At 36.3% G+C, this 18,750-nt stretch overlaps 1 protein-coding gene across 1 annotated transcript in view; it reads right to left on the bottom strand.

The window, feature by feature from the left end:
* Window positions 1–9: 9 nt before the first annotated feature.
* Window positions 10–18,750, bottom strand: part of LOC127865072 (uncharacterized) — a 28,721-nt gene continuing 9,980 nt past the window's right edge. The window contains exons 2-6 of the mRNA XM_052404950.1: window positions 12,086–12,148; window positions 10,268–11,083; window positions 1,055–2,043; window positions 77–205; window positions 10–32 (exon numbers count right to left, since the gene is read on the bottom strand). Coding sequence (XP_052260910.1) covers window positions 10–32; window positions 77–205; window positions 1,055–2,043; window positions 10,268–10,602 — 1,476 coding nt within the window. The 5' untranslated portion in view covers window positions 10,603–11,083; window positions 12,086–12,148. The remainder of the gene's footprint in view (window positions 33–76; window positions 206–1,054; window positions 2,044–10,267; window positions 11,084–12,085; window positions 12,149–18,750) is intronic.

Genomic DNA, 18,750 nt, shown 5'->3' with positions numbered 1-18,750 from the left:
GTAGCCAGCTTACTCTCTCCCTCCCAGCCCACCTGTAGTACAGTTTGGGACCGGTATCCACAGACCAGCACCTGGCCTGCAGGGGTCACATGTAGACCATCTGGCCACCCTAGTGCTGGATCTGAGTATGTAGCCAGGAGTGTGCCATCCCTGGCCAGGGTGAGAAGCGTGTGCTGCTTTAAGCTGGAGATGTACAGCCTGTCTCCTGTGGGACTCACAGCACACTTGTATACTGCAAAACAGAGTAACATCAAGATATTGAATTACTGTCAATGTTAAATAATCTTATTAAACATACTGCAGTGATATTGTATTACGCATATGTTGCTATAAAGAGGCCTTTACACATCTAAAATACATGCATACATTTCAATAATTCAATAGTTAAGCGTGACAATAAACTTCAGTAGCAGAGCTATTTAGTTAACGTTTGACATGTTGAAATGCGACTGTTGAGTAAGATATGAATTGAAGTAAAACAATTACACAGATGAAAACAATTCCACATACTGAAACAATTGAACAGTTCTATCAACAGGTAAACATATTGTTCATGTACAATCATTTAACAAACACAAAATTAAGACAGGGTCAGAAAGTGTCTCTCTCCCAGGAACACAGTTTCTATTTATAGACATGCCATGTAGTGACAGTCAAAATACTTCATTACTCATGTTTATAAATCAATATTTCTGAATCTTGTTTTGGCTACAATGCACTGTAGCATTCAAAGGGCACATATGAATTAAAGAACAATTTTTTTATAATACATCAGCGGGTTTTTTGCTATTACATCTGAATTTTATTTTATTATCATCTCACAAAGTATGTAACTATAATTTATATTATTTTTTCAAAATAACAAGATAAAGGCCTAATGGGTCAATATTTGTTGATTAAAAAAATAAATCCCAAATCGGTTCATTTAGTCAATAAAAATTCCCAAATTTGTCATTGTATGAATTTAAAATAACACAATTTGACTAGACTCCTTTGTCCACAATGGCTAGACAAATCCCTGTACATAATACACATGTTATCAGGATGGATTCACCATGATTCTCACCTGATCTATCTCCATAGAGACTGCAGATCAGTTTGCCATTCAGTGAGTATTTGTACAATTCTTTACCAGAGGTGACAAAAAGGTCTCCTTGGTGATGGGTAATACATGTACATTCATGTTGTAACTGAAACTTCCTGCCAGAAACAAGCTTTCCCTGGTTGACAGTGATAAACTGGACCTCATGTATCTTGCTATCATGGTCATTCACAGCCACTGCAACCTCACTGGATGTGATCAAACATATGTCCCATGGCCCAGCAGTCACATCCCAGTGATTCACCACCTGGTACTGCTGGTTCAGCAGCTTGATCCTCTTATTCTTCGAGTCTGCGACCAGCACCTGCCCATCAGTCAGAACACATATGCCTGCAATACTACATTCATATGAATCACTTGGTATTCTCACATTGTGCACAGACTTCCGCTGGACGTTAAACGCCTTGCCTGACTTTCCTAGCAGAGTCAATGCTTGCTGTATTATATGCTTACATTTTATGCTGGCTAGAAGACAGAGCTCCTTATTATCTCCAATTTTCTGAACAAGTTCATGGAATTGTGACAAGTCATTGTGAAGAGTGGTGCATTTATGAATAGAACTTGTAACTGACTCTTTAATACTTAAAACTTCATCTTTCATCTCGTTAAGTTCCTTCGTAGTAATATTATCAAATTCATTCACGATAGAGAGAACACTCCTACACATCTCTTCTTTTAAATATTGCTCATTTCCGCCTGATGTACCCACAGAATTATTATCACATTCATCTATATAAGTATTTAAATTGCCAAGCATTTGCTCTATCATAACTGCACTATGTTCCTTGTATGTTCTCTGCAATGACTGAATGCTGGCCTTCTGACTGATTTGCAGGGTTTTAATTTCCCCCAGGACAGTTTCCAGCTCCACTGACAGCCCCTCTAGGCCTGTGGGCTGCGAGTTGGTCAGCTCCGAAATCTGGGTCACTTTACTGCACTGGCTGAAATAAACAATTAATACATGTACATACTAAGGAATAGTAAGTGATATTATGTAATGCTTCAAACAAGCATAAAGTGTCAAATAAAAACATACATGGACAATAAATTAACGCTTCTTGGGCTTAACCCTTAAAGCGCTGGAGCTGAATTTTAAAGGCCTTTGCAAACAGTTTGGATCCAGATGAGACGCCACAGAACGTGGCGTCTCATCAGGATCCAAACTGTTTGCTATTCTGATAGTATTCTTTGAAAAAAATGAAGAAAATGCTTATTTTACAAATTCAGCAGACGACATTTTAGCAGACGACAAATTTCCCAGCATTCAAAGGGTTAATATGGAGGTATATAGATTTGCACTTTTCCATCCATCTGCGTGACTTTTCTGGCTTATATAACTCAACATGTATTCCTGCAACTTTAAAGTACAGTAACCAGGCATGTGAGCTAATGCACACCTCTATATGTTGTTTCTGTTGTTTTCATCATAATTGTAGTAATGTCTCATATTTATACATAAATGACATTTTAAAATATGTGTAGAGTGTAAAATAATCAGTATTGCTTGCTACAAGAGGACTAACACTTTACATAAATATTTATCATTGTGTAATTTTACCCACATGCATAGTTTGATATATCTGTACAGCTGATAGAGGGATGAACTAATCTTAAAGCATTACCCACCGTGTGAAATTATGCACCTTGATATTTTTTTTTATTTTACATAAGAAGAGTTATGTGACAATCCCTTTAACCAAACAATATTTGTTCAATGTGAGAAGCGTTACTCAAATAGAGGGATACTTCTACAGTAACATAGTAATTGTCAGGTTAACTTGTGCAACTCCATGTTTGTTCATAATTTAAAGAGATTTGTGCAGTTGTGGGACAAATTGGATTGTAGAGGTATCCATGTACTAAGAATACATTTCTAGTAGTTAATATTGTTTTCAGTTTTAGTATCATTGTACACCTTGACCACACTATCCATAATAACACATGCAAGAAAAGATCATTAATGCTCTTCCATCCCACAAAAAAACTAGCATGACGTATATTTAATGTCTATTCCCAAACTCAGTATGTCCAGTCTAGCCTGTGATGAGCGACTTATCACATGCAACCTGGTCTACTATCTCCCAATATTTGTTGTTGTTATTTAACCTCTTGTGATTATTTTGCTTTTGTTGTTGTCATGTGATCTATTTGTGGAAAAGTAAAGACGCCATTGTTAAATGTTTGAATGGTCAGGTTAGCGTGTGCAAACAATATGTTTGTTCAAAATGTTCCTAATTATTCTTGAGTTATCATCAGGAAAACATTTTACTGTTTAGAGTCACTGTGACCTTGACCTTTGACCTAGTTACCTGAAAATCAATAGGGGTCATCTGCCAGTGATGATCAATGTACCTATGAAGTTTCATGATCCTAGGCGTAAGCATTCTTGAGTTATCATCCGAAAACCATTTTTCTAAGTTGAGTCACCGTGACATTTTAATTGTCAGGTAAACTCGTGCAACTCCATGTTTCTTCATAATTTTTTGACATTAATGCAGTTGTCTTAAATGGGTTAATATTCAATGATTAAATGCATTTAATAATGGCAGTACTGTAATATAACTTTTATCATAATTGAAAATCTGCTTATAATATTATTATGGGTATAACAGGAACTAAAACTGACTACTAAATCTTTATAATTTCATGTTATAATCTTCTGTGACCTTTGACCTATTGACCTTAAAACGGATTGACCTCTTAATTTTTCTCAATGTAAACATAAAACATGTTGCCTGGCTGTAGGTCAAAGCATTCCTTAGATATATTGTAGAACACAATTGGTCTACGGACCAACGGACTAAAGAACAGATGCAAAGCAAAATGACCCTGCTTCTTACAAAAGGGTCCTCTATTTCTAAATATAGTCCGAGTATTATCATTCTAGCCTGTGATAAGCGTCTTATCAAATGCAATCCAGCGATTTTTCTTCTTCTTTATAAAGTACCTATAAAAGGTAAACTTTCCCAATTGAAGAAAAACTACGAAATTCCAAATTGCTGTCTGAAAATTTCCAAAAAGAAAGGCAAATTCATTCTTTTTTTTTTCAAGAAGTGCATTTTCTGCAAGTTAACAAACAAGTACAAGAGGGCCATGATGGCCCTGTATTGCTCTACTGCTGAAAAAGGCTGAAAATATTCTTGGCGTGTGCAAATACTTAAATATAGGCCCTATTTAAGCAAATGTACACTTTTGTGACCCCCTGGGCTAGGTCAAATTTAACTCCAGGGGCATAATTTGAGCAAACTTTGTAGAGGACAACTGTATCTCACTACATACGAAATGTGGTAGCCCTAGATCCTAGAGTTAAGGACAAGAATATTTTGAAAGTTTTCACAAAATAAGCAAGATATAAGCGTACACTACGCGCCCCGCGATTTTTGCCTATATCACCGACCACCGCTTTAGGGCCGACATGGCAAATCGCAGTGACGCCGCAAATTGCGGTGAATCCACTCTGTGGTTGATTCAAGGTGATTTCACGGCGACCATCTGGCGATAAAGATCAGCTGTAGAATCATTGCGAAAACACCGCAAATCGCCTTGATTCGCGGTGACAACTAGATTTAAATTTCAACTTATTAACTAATGTCATCACTATTGACGATCACATTAGATCGCGAAAATGTATTCCAATATGAAAGTAAACACCGTACTTGCTGAATGTCAAATCCTGATTTACAAACACTATCTTTATTTGTTGAAATAACAATTGTACAGTACGGCTCACGCAAAACCAACAAAGTTCGCGGCTACAGATTCTTTTGTTCTCGAAGTTTCTCCGCAGCCACAACGAGTATTCACTTCGAAAGAAACAGGTACAGATAATAACCTGATATTTTTACTTCTACGCGATTGTTTTAACATTTCGTCAGCTTCTCTGCATACTTCATACAATTACCATCGGATGTCATCTGTCAATGATTGTGTAGGTCAGTAACCATACCGAGGAAATTTTTATAGTTTAAAATCGGAAACAAGACTTGCTTTAAACGTCGAAATAAACGATATCTATTTGCTTGAGAATTGCTCAAATACACAGATGACACATATATATAAATAATGTTGACCATTTGAATAAAATCATTTAATGAAACATTACTAATCGTTTGTCTTTACAATTTCTTGAGCAATGTTGAACAGCCTATACTTTTGAAAATGGAAGCTGTGATCATTCGGAATTATCGTTATTTTAAATGTTTCAAACATAGTTTGTTACACTTAAAATTAGGCGGTGAATTGTTTGATTTGGTGGCATTCTGTTTCATTTCCGACCCCATGCAATTTTTCAGATCATAATCTCTTTGCTTTATTACTCGAACTTGTTAGTTTCTGACCACGTGTGCTACTAAATGTAACCATAGGACTGTGTATTATGGTCCATGCAAGTTGCTTGGACCCGTGTTGAATGATCCTTAAATGTTAGATAAGCATGTGCACTGTTGATTAAGTTGGCAGGGCTCAACATTAATGGTTGTCCTATTGCCCCTGGCAAGTAAAAGTTGGGTCCGGGCAAGTTATTTTATAATCTAGTTGTCCGCCTGGGCAAGTGCATAAAAGAACAAAGAGCATTTAATTTAGACTTTAATTACACTTTAATTGCTCTAATCATTTTGTTAAATGTTCAAAAATAAAAAAGGTTTTGTGGTGTATCATTTTGATCTTTATTAAAAAATATGAGGTTTAAAGTTAATGTGATATTTCCTGTTTGGGCAAGTGGCTTTACGTTCAGGGCAAGTAGATTTTTTAAGTTCTTGCCCAGCAGGGCAAGTTGGTTTTTAGGTTAATGTTGAGCCCTGGTTGGTTTGTACAAAAGTTCTACTGAAAACCGCCGACTGCATCTTTGTTTTATTATCCAATCAAGCCCCAAACATCCAATATCCGGTGTATTACCAGAAACAAACTTAAGATAAGCATGCGTTGTCTGTCAAAACAATGATTGTATAGCTGTTACCCATATATGCTCTCAGAGAAAGACTTTTCTTTTTTAAAATTTAAATTGCTTAAAACATTTAAAATAACGATATTTATTTTCTAATTTGCTAATATATATATATATATATATATATATATAAAAGTTTGACAAATTCAATAAACAGATATTGGTTTATTTTCACAAAATAAACTCACTTTCTTGATTCCCAGAAAATGATGTGTACATGTTGCATTTAATCCAAATATAAATTAAGTTGTTTATTGGTCGTTGAAGAAGATCATGAACTGAACATGACACTTAAGTGTGTAGTCAGTATACAATACAATAATTGTTTCAATAATGAAGGAACTGAAACAGCGCAATGGTTACAATACAGCGTGTATGACATTCTTTAGGACTCTTATCATCAATATTAACCAGAATTCGCTTTTAAAATGGAAATAGGGCATATGGGGGATTATCGAGCAATGGATAAAGACGAAAGAAGTTGCATGAATGTGATTGAGACTGTTGAAACGTATGTATCGGGGAATCGAGAGACTCGGAGAAAATACGACGATTACATTACAATCAGTTATGAGTTCTCCATGGCTTCAAACTGTTAATTGCATAACCAATAACGCAATTATCACTCCTCCAGTTGCAGCATCATACAGCTAGGTATGAACACTGTTTTGTTTTATACGCAGCATTTAAAAAGTAAAAAATAACCTGTCGGGGACATGGGCGTGAGATACATGTTGAAATTTTTAAAAGGCTACTCTCTTATACAGTACACTCCACGCGTTTTCCCCAAAAAACGCGCTCCCTCCGCGGGTTTTTTCTGCTAGCGAGTGTTCACGCGGCGTTGGAAGAGCGAGGTGAACTCGATAAAACGCTCGGCGTTACGCCGCGTTCGCTAATTCCCGCGGCGTGTATTACTTTAGGCTAGTCGGTAAATGCAGACACTTTCCGTTCTTATCAGTGATCGCCGCGCAACGCCGCGTTAGCAGTGTGCTACTGGGCATGCCAAAAAATAAAAACATTGTTATAATAAATTGTTTAAATACTGTAGTACATGTATAAAAAGATAATTGTATAGAAAATTAATACGTATAAAAATTATGTTTTTTAATTCACAGGTACGTCTACAATATGAATTAGTCTAATATAATACATTTGACAAATTAATATTTAAATCATAACACATACGACACAAGAATAAATGTTCCGTAAAATTTCCAAATGAGAATAATAATTAGTAATCCGAAACACACTACGATTTTTAATTGTTAACACGACGTTTACAAATGCTTCCAATATACAGTCATGTATATTTCCCGACAAAAGCGCGCGAAAATTATGCTGCAATGTACAAGGTAAAGGTACAATGTATACTCCTGCAAAGCGTGCGTGTATTGATTTTTTTTTATACAAACTTTGTAGCGCAGAGAACATTGTTGATTTCGGTTAAAAGTTTCTTTGGTATTTATTAACGAAATTATATCGCGAATAAGTTGATATTTCCTCTAAAATAATTTCAAATCGAACACGCCGAATCTTTATCGTTACGGTATTTTAGTAGAGTAATTATTTTAACACTAATTGTACTGTAAACTGATTACAGAAGACATCTGGGCGGAACTGGATTTTAAGTGTTTGACGTTATGAAAACACGCAAAGCTTGTCTACTGACCTATTGTGTAGACTGCTGTATTCGGTGTTTTGACAAAAGGGATTAACATGTGTGAATGTCACTCTGCCGATTTGGTCCATAATTACTGGTAAACATTGTTTAGAATGTCGACGCAACAAGAATACAACTGTGAATATTAAATGCAATTATCAACTCAATAGTTACCACCTTTTAGCAATCAATGGAATAACCTACAAACAAAGAGAAAATCAATGCATTAGCGAGCAGAGAATATACTTTGTTCCGACAATTAAAACCATTCCTTATGCATTCGTTGAACGTGTTTACTTGAGTAAGTTATGCCTTTAGACAGGAAGCGGCTTTTCTTTGATTACGTCAAACTGTCAATTCACACAGATTTGCGAGATTTTTAGGGTCCTTGGTCATTTGTATACATGTTCATTATAGAAAATCACCTGCTAACATGAAAACTTTGGATTAAATTATCAAAATAAAAACAATGTTGCAAACTGTGTTTATATTAATTGGTAAGTATTAGTTAAAAGACGACGTTTGTGTGTCGTAAATCAACGAGTTTTCTATACAACCACAACTACTTCTACAACCACGTCGGGATCGATCTATCTTGGTTGTTTTTTTTAATTGTAAATATTATACTACATGTACATGTATGTACTTGTAATAAATGTAATTTTATTTGAAAATCAGGCAGTCAAACAAAATTAAATTGATCGTTATCTCGTAAAACGCGGAGTTTCCCCCGCGTTGCCAACGCCGAGGGCCGCCGCGTCGGTTTATCAGTTTTGCCGATCGTTAACCGCCGCGTCCAAAATCATGCAAACGCCGCGTATAGCGGGATTTTCTTAATCTCCCTCCAGGTCGAAACCCGCGGAGTATGGAGGGAAATTGGGGAAAACGCGTGGAGTGTACTGTATCTGCCAACAATGCTAATAATCCCATATTGCTATAATCTTTGTGAAGATTAGACATGTACATGTAACGTAGGAAAATCGTTCTTCACTGCGTTGACCGCGAACGGGGTGAATCGCGGTGAATCACCGTGGAAATATTTATGCATACACGGTGATCATGCTCGACCTAGCGTGATGAAACGCGCGAGATCGCGATAATTTTTAACCCAAAATAAATAATGACCACCGAGTGTTGGTGATTTAGGCAAAAATCGCGGGACGCGTAGTGTAATATGTTTGTAAAAGCATTCAAACATAATACACAATAACACTTGTCATCAGCAAAATTTCAATCGCAACTTATATACCAATTATGGCCATACAACTTTTACAGTTAGCACTTTGAAGGCTTTTTTTACCTGACCCGAAAAAATATTATCCTTAAACAATTGACATGTGTTGAAAACCATATAGCATATCCCTTTATGCTATGTACTTTGTGAAACAATTGTTTTAATGTATGAAACCAATTTGTGTATAGTACTACTATTAGTATTATCTGTCTACTCCAAATTAACATTGACCAACTCTAAAAAAAAACTATTTTGGTCATAAATAATATTTATTTCATACAATATTTGTCTGTAGAAGTGTAGTGTTGAGCACCCCCTTACAGTTTACAGTTTTTAAATTATACTATGTTAATATGACAGAAGTGGTTTCATTTTTTTTAGATGCTTGATCTACATTACAGCCAACGCGGAACAAACATAATACGCGGCTACATGTACGCCACGGCCCAAAATTTAGTTTGCGGCGGGCGTGTCGAGTGTTCACAGGCGTATTGCTGAGGCACTTGGCATCGATCTGCGCAATGACGCAGTCTGTTTTAACCTTGCCTACTTTCACGGAGTAAATCCGCCGCATACATACGCGGCAGATTGAGAGAAAAGATATACACCTACATGTACATTTGTGTAGCTTAGAAACCTAGATTTATGCTACTTTCATATTAATCATTTTCACGTTTTAATAAGCGATATGGCACTAAGTGCGCTTTAACAAATTATCGTTGAATAAATTACGCACAATGTTAATGTTTCGTTTGATTCTGAAATGAGCTTTCTTAAATTTGTAATCCGCAACACACTTCTGAATTTTAATGCTAATGCTACATTAACAAATTCTAGCGTCAAATAAACAGTGCGTCATCTGGGGTCATCTGCGAGTCATGATCAATCTACCCATGAAGTTCATGCATTCTTGAGTTATCATCCGGAAACCATTTTACTATTTCGGGTCACCGTGACCTTGACCTTTGACCTAGTGACCTCAAAATCAATAGGGGTCATCTGCAAGTCATGATCAATCTACCCATGAAGTTTCATGATCCTAGGCGTATGCGTTCTTGAGTTATCATCCGGAAACCAATTTACTATTTCGGGTCACCGTGACCTTGACCTTTGACCTAGTGAACTTAAAATCAATAGGGGTCATCTGCGAGTCATGATCAATCTACCTATGAAGTTTCATGATCCTAGGCGTATGCGTTCTTGAGTTATCATCCGGAAACCACCTGGTGGACGGACCGACCGACCGACATGAGCAAAGCAATATACCCCCTCTTCTTCGAAGGGGGGCATAATTATTAATAACTAAAGAAATATAAATGTGTGAGATACCTGTGAATTGTTCCAACACATGCAGAGCAGCACAGCTGACCGTGGTCATGGCAAAACTGTGTCAGTGATTCATCCGCATGCACCTCACACTTCCTGAGAAAATCTTCCACCGCCTTAGAAACTGGCCATTTCTTAATATCCTCCCTTCCACATGTCATATGTTTTGTAAACAACTGACTATGCAGGATAACACATTTTTTACAATAAAACCTTAAACATTGTTCACAATAAATGTCTGCAGATTCCGTAAGATTCTGCTCTAAACAACATGTGCAAGAAAAGTCTTCAACCATACGCAAACGTTTTGGAACCGAAGACAATGAACCTGTTGCCATTTTGTTACTGTTTATAATGCTGAAACCTATTTGTTCATATCGTTCAAGTATATTTCTTGTGAAATATGAAAACAATAAAGCTAGTTCCAAAAGTTTATCAACCTTAGAAGTTAAAATTAACACTGAAACACGGATAAATTCAAACACAAGATGTACAATAAAACTTTTCAACCAAAGGCCAACGTTTCACAACATTAGACAATGAACCTGTCGCCAATTTTGATACTCTAGTGTATGAAGTTTTACATGTTAAAGTACATGTAGTAAAAGTATAATTCTGTTAAAATAGTCTACATGTATAATACTGTAACCTGGATGGCTACGGCTGTGTTGTATCCCAATAAACAAGACATCATAAATAAGATAGTTCACAGTTCACTTCATTTAATAATGTAGGAATGCTTTTCAGTCCATAATGAAATAAAATGTACATACAGACGAGAATTCAAATAGCAGCTAATCCTTCAGTACAAATCAGGATCTGAAATATATAAAACAATAAAATACTAAACAATAAAACAACAGTTCTGTTCAAGTGGCCTTAACATTTGTTTATATGACTCAACCACGCATATAAGATTTAGGTACAACAATGACAACAATACATGTGTAAGAATTATTACACAAAACGCAGCATCAAAAAATCTTAAAAACAAGGGCTGTTTGTAAAACATGCATTTCCCCCTATACGGGCTGTCAGTTGTAGTGGCAGCCATAGTGTGAATACGTTCTTTGGCACTGTCACCTTGACCTTTGACCTAGTGACCTGAAAATCAATAGGGGTCATTTAAGAGTCATGATCAATGTATCTATGAAGTTTCATGACCCTAGGCAGTGTTTTTTTTTATGAAATATTCGGCGTTATTCGGCCCCATTCCCCCATCTCTAGAGTATATATTTTTCCCCCAAATATTGGAAAAATTCCCCTCTCGGAAGTGTTATTAAATTTAATCACTACCTCATTTAAATACGTCTTTCGTTACGAATTTTATTTATTTACTATAATTTTCCTGAACTGCCACATCCGCGTGTTTACTTTCTTTTAGCCTTTACTCCTTTACCGCAAACAGTATGTAGTTAACTATCACGACTTTCGCTTTACGACATCTACCGCAAACCGTACTTATTCCACCATGTCGCACAACAGCAAACGCTATCAGAACAAGGGCTGTTTGTAAAACATGCATGCCCCCCATATGGGCTCTCCGTTGTAGTGACAGCCATTGTGTGAATATGTTTTTTGTCACTGTGACCTTGACCTTTGACTTAGTGACCTGAAAATCTATAGGGGTCATCTGTAAGTCATGATCAATCTACCTATCAAGTTTCATGATCCTAGGCCCAAGCGTTCTTGAGTTATCATCCGGAAACCTCCTGGTGGACGGACCGACCGACATGTGCAAAGCAATATATCCCCTCTTCTTCGAAGGAGGGCATAAAAATATATCATTCAACACATTGATACAATGTCTACAATTCTTACCAATTTATGGAATCGAGTCCCTGTCTCTTTCACTTCAGTCTCTCCTCTTTTAACCTGCCGGTGCTGTAAATTCGAGCATGCAAACAGATACAGTTTCAACTGAGTGTATAAGTTGCTTTCTTAACGTGAATTTATTAATTTGCTGCCATTCGCGAAATCACGTGATTTGAACATTAAAAATTTTCAAACCATAGGCGCTGGATGTCAATGACAATGTTTTTTGTTTTTTTAAATTTATTTGTTGTTTAGCTACCCGTTGTTTAATATAATGCCAGTGTTTTTTATGGCAATTTCGGGGCCGATATTCGGCCCCATTCCCCTAAAAAACAAGAGCACCGCCTTGCGGGTGCAGACCGCTCATCTATTTTCTTTTTAAAGGTGAAGGGACTCTCATTTTCAATCACAAAGGAGGGAGGAGTGGAGTGAAGAAGGGTGTATAGTGTGGGGTTGTGGACATTTATTACATTATCTTCCAAAAAAGCGAAAAAAAAAAAAAAAAAAAAAAATCGGGGGGGGGGGGGGGGGGGGGTTTTGGGTGCGATGGTTGGATGGTATTTCAAACATAACCGTTTTAAAAAAAAAATGGGGGGGGGATAGTGTGAGGGTGTGGTGATAATTTGTGAGATGATCTTAAAAAAAAAAAAAAAAAAAAAAAAAATCAAAAAAAAAAATTGGGGGGGGGGGGTGGGGGGGGGGGGGTGGGGGGGGTATAGTGTGAGGGTGTGGTGGTCATTTGTGAGATGATCTTAAAAAAAAACAAAAAAAAAAAAAAAAAATAGGGGGGGGAGGGGGAGGGGGGGGAGGGCACGGGGGATGGTTTGGGTGAAGTCTATTGTGGTATGTCAGGTAAGAGTAGTTTCATCAAAGTATCAATCAAATCTAATCATAAATAAAGAAGTTATGGCAATTTTAGCAAAATTTAATAATTTGACCTTGAGAGTCAAGGTCATTCAAAGGTCAAAGTAAAATTCAAGTTGCCAGGTACAGTAACCTCATGATAGCATGTAAGTATTTGAAGTTTGAAAGCAATAGCCTTGATACTTCCAGTGGATCGAAACACAAAATTTAACCATATATTAAAAGTTACTAAGTCAAAAAAGGGCCATAATTCCATAACAATGACAACCAGAGTTATGCAACTTGTCCTTTTACTGTACCCTTATGATAGTTTGTGAGTGTTCCAAGTATGAAAGCAATATCTATGATACTTTAGGGGTAAAGTGGACCAAAACATAAATCTTAACCAAATTTTAAATTTTCTAAGTATAAAGGGCCCATAATTCCGTCCAAATGCCAGTCAGAGCTACATAACTTTGCCTGCACCGTCCCCTTATGATAGTTCATAAATCTTGCAAGTATGAAAGCAATAGCTTTGATACTGTAGGAATAAAGTGGACCTAAACACAAAACTTAATCAAATTTTCAATTTTCTAAGTATAAAAAGGGCACATAATTCTGTCAAAATGCCAGTCAGAGTTACATTACTTTGCCTGCACAGTCCCCTTATGATAGTTAGTAAGTGTTGCAAGTATGAAAGCAATAGCTTTGATGCTTAAGGAATAAAATGGACCTAAACACAAAACTTAACCAAAATTGTCAATTTTCTAAGTATAAAAAGGGCACATAATTCTGTCAAAATGCATGCCAGAGTTATCTAACTTTGCCTGCCCAGTCCCCTCATGATAGTAAGTAAGTGTACCAAGTTTGAATGCAATAGCATTGATACTCACTGAGAAAAGTGGAACTAAACGCAAAACTTAACCAAAATTTTCAATTTTTTAAGTATAAAAAGGGCACATAATTGTGTCAAAATGCACGCCAGAGTTATCTAACTTTGCCTGCCCAGTCCCCTCATGATAGTAAGTAAGTGTACCAAGTTTGAATGCAATAGCATTGATACTTTCTGAGAAAAGTGGACCTAAACGCAAAACTTAACCGGACGCCGACGCCAACGCCAACGCCAACGCCGACGCCGACGCCGACGCCAAGGTGATGACAATAGCTCATAATTTTTTTTCAAAAAATAGATGAGCTAAAAAAGTTATATATTTTCCCCCTATTTTGTAGAAAAAATCTCCTCCAGAAGTTTTAAAAAAACAAAAAAAAAATTATTTTTTTTTCAGAAAGAACTGTCTTATGATACATATATCTCATATTTTTTTTCATAAACAACTTACAAAGTATATAAATATAATATTATAATGATTTTGAATTATCATAAAGAGTTAAATTAGTTTTTCCCAAATCAGTTGTCACTTTTCACATGAATCCAGTGTTCTCCGGAAGCACCGGCGGCCGGCGATTTCGCCGGTTACTAACAATCTAGGCGCCGGCTACTTTTCTCAAAAATATACATTCGAAACGCCACAAAAACGCCTGTGTTTATACAAATTTTGACGCCATACTTTCGCTTTTGTGTTTAAACAAACTAGCTCGAAGTTAATATTCTAATGCACATTATTTTCGCGCAGAGACAAGCACGGATAAACGATCGATAGTTCGTATCTTTAAGTAACAGTTTTTCACCGCTTTATTGCACGCTCGTTTATGGCAGATATTTACGAACGCAGAGGTATTTTTAGCTAACTACGGTAAGTTTACGGCTGGCTAATTTAACCTTCGACCGGTCATTTTCCAATTAATGCGCTGTATTTAAAGCGTTTGTTAAAAATAGTTGTTTAGAAGCAGACGTCACGATGCCTCCACCTAAAAAAAGACTTACACAGTGCCAAGTAGACACAAGTCAAAGAACCCTCGCAGATTTTTGTAGGCGAATTCAAGGTAGAATGAAAAATCCATAAATAGACCCATTATATATACAATCAAAACTTATTAGTTGATGTGAGAAATCATTTATAACTCAGCAGAAATCATTTATAACTCAGCACCTTGCATGTAATCGGTAGACTTTGTAATGTTCTTCTGCATTTATTAACGGCTGCTACGTGGAGTTGCTTTGTTTATACCAGTACAAAATCGGTCATATTTATAAAGATGATTGTATGAGATACTTGTGTCGGACACGTTTGATATATAACGTGCTTTTTTTTCAAATTAATACTGTGTATTAGCAATGGATAATTGTACACGCCTTTGTATAAAGAATAGTTATGAATTTGAATATAAGCGTGCACACCAAGCCCTTGACCTAGCGCATGACTCTGACTTTAACTCTGATTCAGATTGTTGAAATAAAAAAAGTTGCAATTAAAATGCATTTTTAAAATTTTAGAGATTTCAAATAAATATTTCATTTTCTATGACAAATGCTTTATTACTTTCATAAAAAAAACACCCTAAAATGCGCCAGATCGCCATTTCACTCCATTAATTCATTTTTTCCCCATACCCCCCTGAACGGAGGGGATACCCTTCCCGAACCTACCCCGCTCGCCGCTTCGCGGCTTGTGAACACGGCATGCCGTGTGCATTATCGCCGGCTACTCTGTTACTATCGCTGGCTACTCCGTTTTTTACGGAGAACACTGGACCGTATCCACTTTATGTATTGACCCGAGTTTCCAATTATGGGGCATGAATGTCAATTAGGAGCATAACGGGATTTATATCATTGAAATATGGTCAGATGTAAACTGACTGACGCACGGGTCAAATTTTCGGTGCGTCAAAATGAGGCACGGCAGAAAAAATGGTCGGGTTAAAAACGAGTCATTTTCAAATTGCTCGCGTCGAAAACGCAGGATTCTGCGTCTATTGAAATCCCTGGAATTAGAACAGTGGTAGTGTTTTAAGGTCTGAACTATCATTACTTGTAAGTTTGTATAAACATTCTTCTAATGCAATTAGTAAAATAATGTTTATATTTTATGTTTAATAATTTATTGCATGATTATTCCAGTGCTCCAGCTAGGCCTAAATCGAAGGGCGCCGCGCCCTGCCCTCCCGAACCTCCGCCCTGCCCCCCCCCCCCCCCCCCCCCCCCCCCCCGAACCCCCGCCCTGCCCCCCCCCCCCCCTCTATTTTTTTTTTTTTTTTTTTTTACATATGATAATTCATAAATCTCTTATTTCATTGTAATTATTTTAATCCCCATTGTATACATTATATTTGAATGGTTTAATAATAATGGGAATAATACAATTATTTATTACATATACATTAACATGCAATAGGAAGCATTCCAGAAACACCCGCGCGCTCGAACGTGCCCTTTTCACAAAATACTGCGCGTCGAAAGTGCCCTTTTGACAATATACTGCGCGTCCAAAGTGCCCTTTTGACAAAAAAGCCCCCCTGCCCTTTCCAAATCCTAGCTGGAGCACTGTTATTCTGTGCTGTTATATGAATTTGATGACGTTAAAGCTTCCGACATGAATTCATGTCGGAACGATGCTATTGCAAAATAACGTTAAACGATATGAGGTCGATGTAAATCAACCTCATAATTATAGGAGTAATGTGTGCCCAACATTTGTATAATTAATTTTTCGATCCCATAAATATTATGCCTAGATCGTTAATTAAAATATTGTTATGTCGACTTCCTTTAAACCGGATGTTTTATGCTCCACATGTTTGACGAACAGGTATGGTGTTCGAGCAGTGACATAAACATGTAGTAATTTGTTTTAAGGTAGCAAGTTAGTCGTCTTTCCAGGGTCCATACAATAACCGAAAAGCACCGAAAAGCACTCAATTTCTCTATATATATATATATGCAATATATCGTTTTTAGTGCGTGTTAACCAGTTTAATTAGTAATAAATGGTTATATGATTGTATGTTTATACTACATTGTGCCCAAAATGGTAAATATCGGCATTTACCGACCGAAAAGCACTTTATGTGAAGACCGAAAAGCACTCAATTTCTCGCTATATATATATATGAATATTTGCGTTTCTATTGTGTGTAAACGGATTAAATTAGTTATAAATGGTTATATTTCATGCATATTTATACTACCTTGGGTTTATTATGAGGTATTAATGCCCAAAATTGGATAAATATCGGCAATATACCAACCTAAAAGCACTTCATGTGAAGACCGAAAAGCACTCAATTTCTCGCTATATATATAATATTTGCGTTCCTATTGTGTGTTAACGGTTTAAATTAGTTATAAATGGTCATATTTAATGCATATTTATACTACCTTGTATTTATAATGAGGTATTAATGCCCAAAATTGGATAAATATCGGTAAAATACCGACCAAAAAGCACTTCATGTGAAGACCGAAAAGCACTCATGTCTCGCTATATATATGAATTTTTGCGTTTCTATTGTGTGTAAACGGATTAAATTAGTTATAAATGGTTATATTTCATGCATATTTATACTACCTTGGGTTTATTATGAGGTATTAATGCCCAAAATTGGATAAATATCGGCAATATACCGACCGAAAAGCACTTAATGTGAAGACCGAAAAGCACTCAATTTCTCGCTATATATATATATATTACATTTGCATTCCTATTGTGTGTAAACGGTTTAAATTAGTTATAAATGGTTATATTTCATGCATATTTATACTACCTTGGGTTTATTATGAGGTATTAATGCCCAAAATTGGATAAATATCGGCAATATACAGACCGAAAAGCACTTCATGTGAAGACCGAAAAGCACTCCCGCGACAGCAGAGAATCACCGAAAAGCACTCAAGTTCTCTATATATAAACGAAACTAAGCTATAAGTGCCGTTTATAATGGATTGAAAAGATGTACATATTTATTTAGTCAATAATGACTATATATATGAGGCGCGTTCTGAGAAAATGGGCTTAATGCATGTGCGTAAAGTGTCGTCACTGATTAGCCTGTGCAGTTCGCACTGCTAATCAGGGACGACACTTTTCGCCCAAATATGATTTTCGGTGAGGAGTGACTTCCTTGAAACTAAAAATACCATAAAAGTGGAAAGTGTTGTCCCTGATTAGCCTGTGCGGACTGCGTAGGCTAATCTGGGATGACATATTACGAACATGCATTAAGCCCCTTTTTCTTCCCAGAACACGACTCATATATACATGAGGTAGTTAAGAGATGAGCTGCATAATTTCATTTTCAGGGTATTAAAGAAGTGGCAGTACGACTCAAAGTCACTATTATCATGAATATAGATTGGACCTATGAATATTGGATGAACGTCTGTCTGTTGTCGGGTGACACTTAGTTGCTTGTAACAGGTAACCGTGATATGCATGTCACATAAATTGTAAGTTTTATCAACACCTAGAAATATTCACGTTAAATAAATACATCAGTTCTTATTTTCATTTGCATCAAATTAAAGGTTTAAGTCTGATTGTTTTTTAAAAAACTGATATTTTATGAATATATCAAGCATGTACACTTAACAATAATGATGTTTTAAAATTTTGTGAAGTGCGCGTGCCATTGAACGTTGAGTTAAGCAAGTTAAATTACACATAATTAAAAACTTATTTTAAGTAGGATACCGATTACACGGAGCTTGATTACGCTGCGAACTAGAACTCTGCCGCAATGTATCTCCAATAAAAGATGCAACATTAATTCAAGCACGTATACTTAACAAAAAAAAATAAAAAGATATTTCTTTATTTCCGCTATCAGTTTAAAAATGATGGTATAAAGGTGTTACTAAACAGTAAAATACCCAACAGCGATCGGGATTAATGCACTTGGCCGCTAGATGAATAATTTTTATACACTAT

This window comes from Dreissena polymorpha, chromosome 1, assembly GCF_020536995.1.
Source record: "Dreissena polymorpha isolate Duluth1 chromosome 1, UMN_Dpol_1.0, whole genome shotgun sequence".
NCBI lineage: Eukaryota > Metazoa > Mollusca > Bivalvia > Myida > Dreissenidae > Dreissena > Dreissena polymorpha.
The sequence above is the reverse complement of the archived record's forward strand: the minus strand, read 5'-3'. Positions and strand labels throughout refer to the sequence as shown.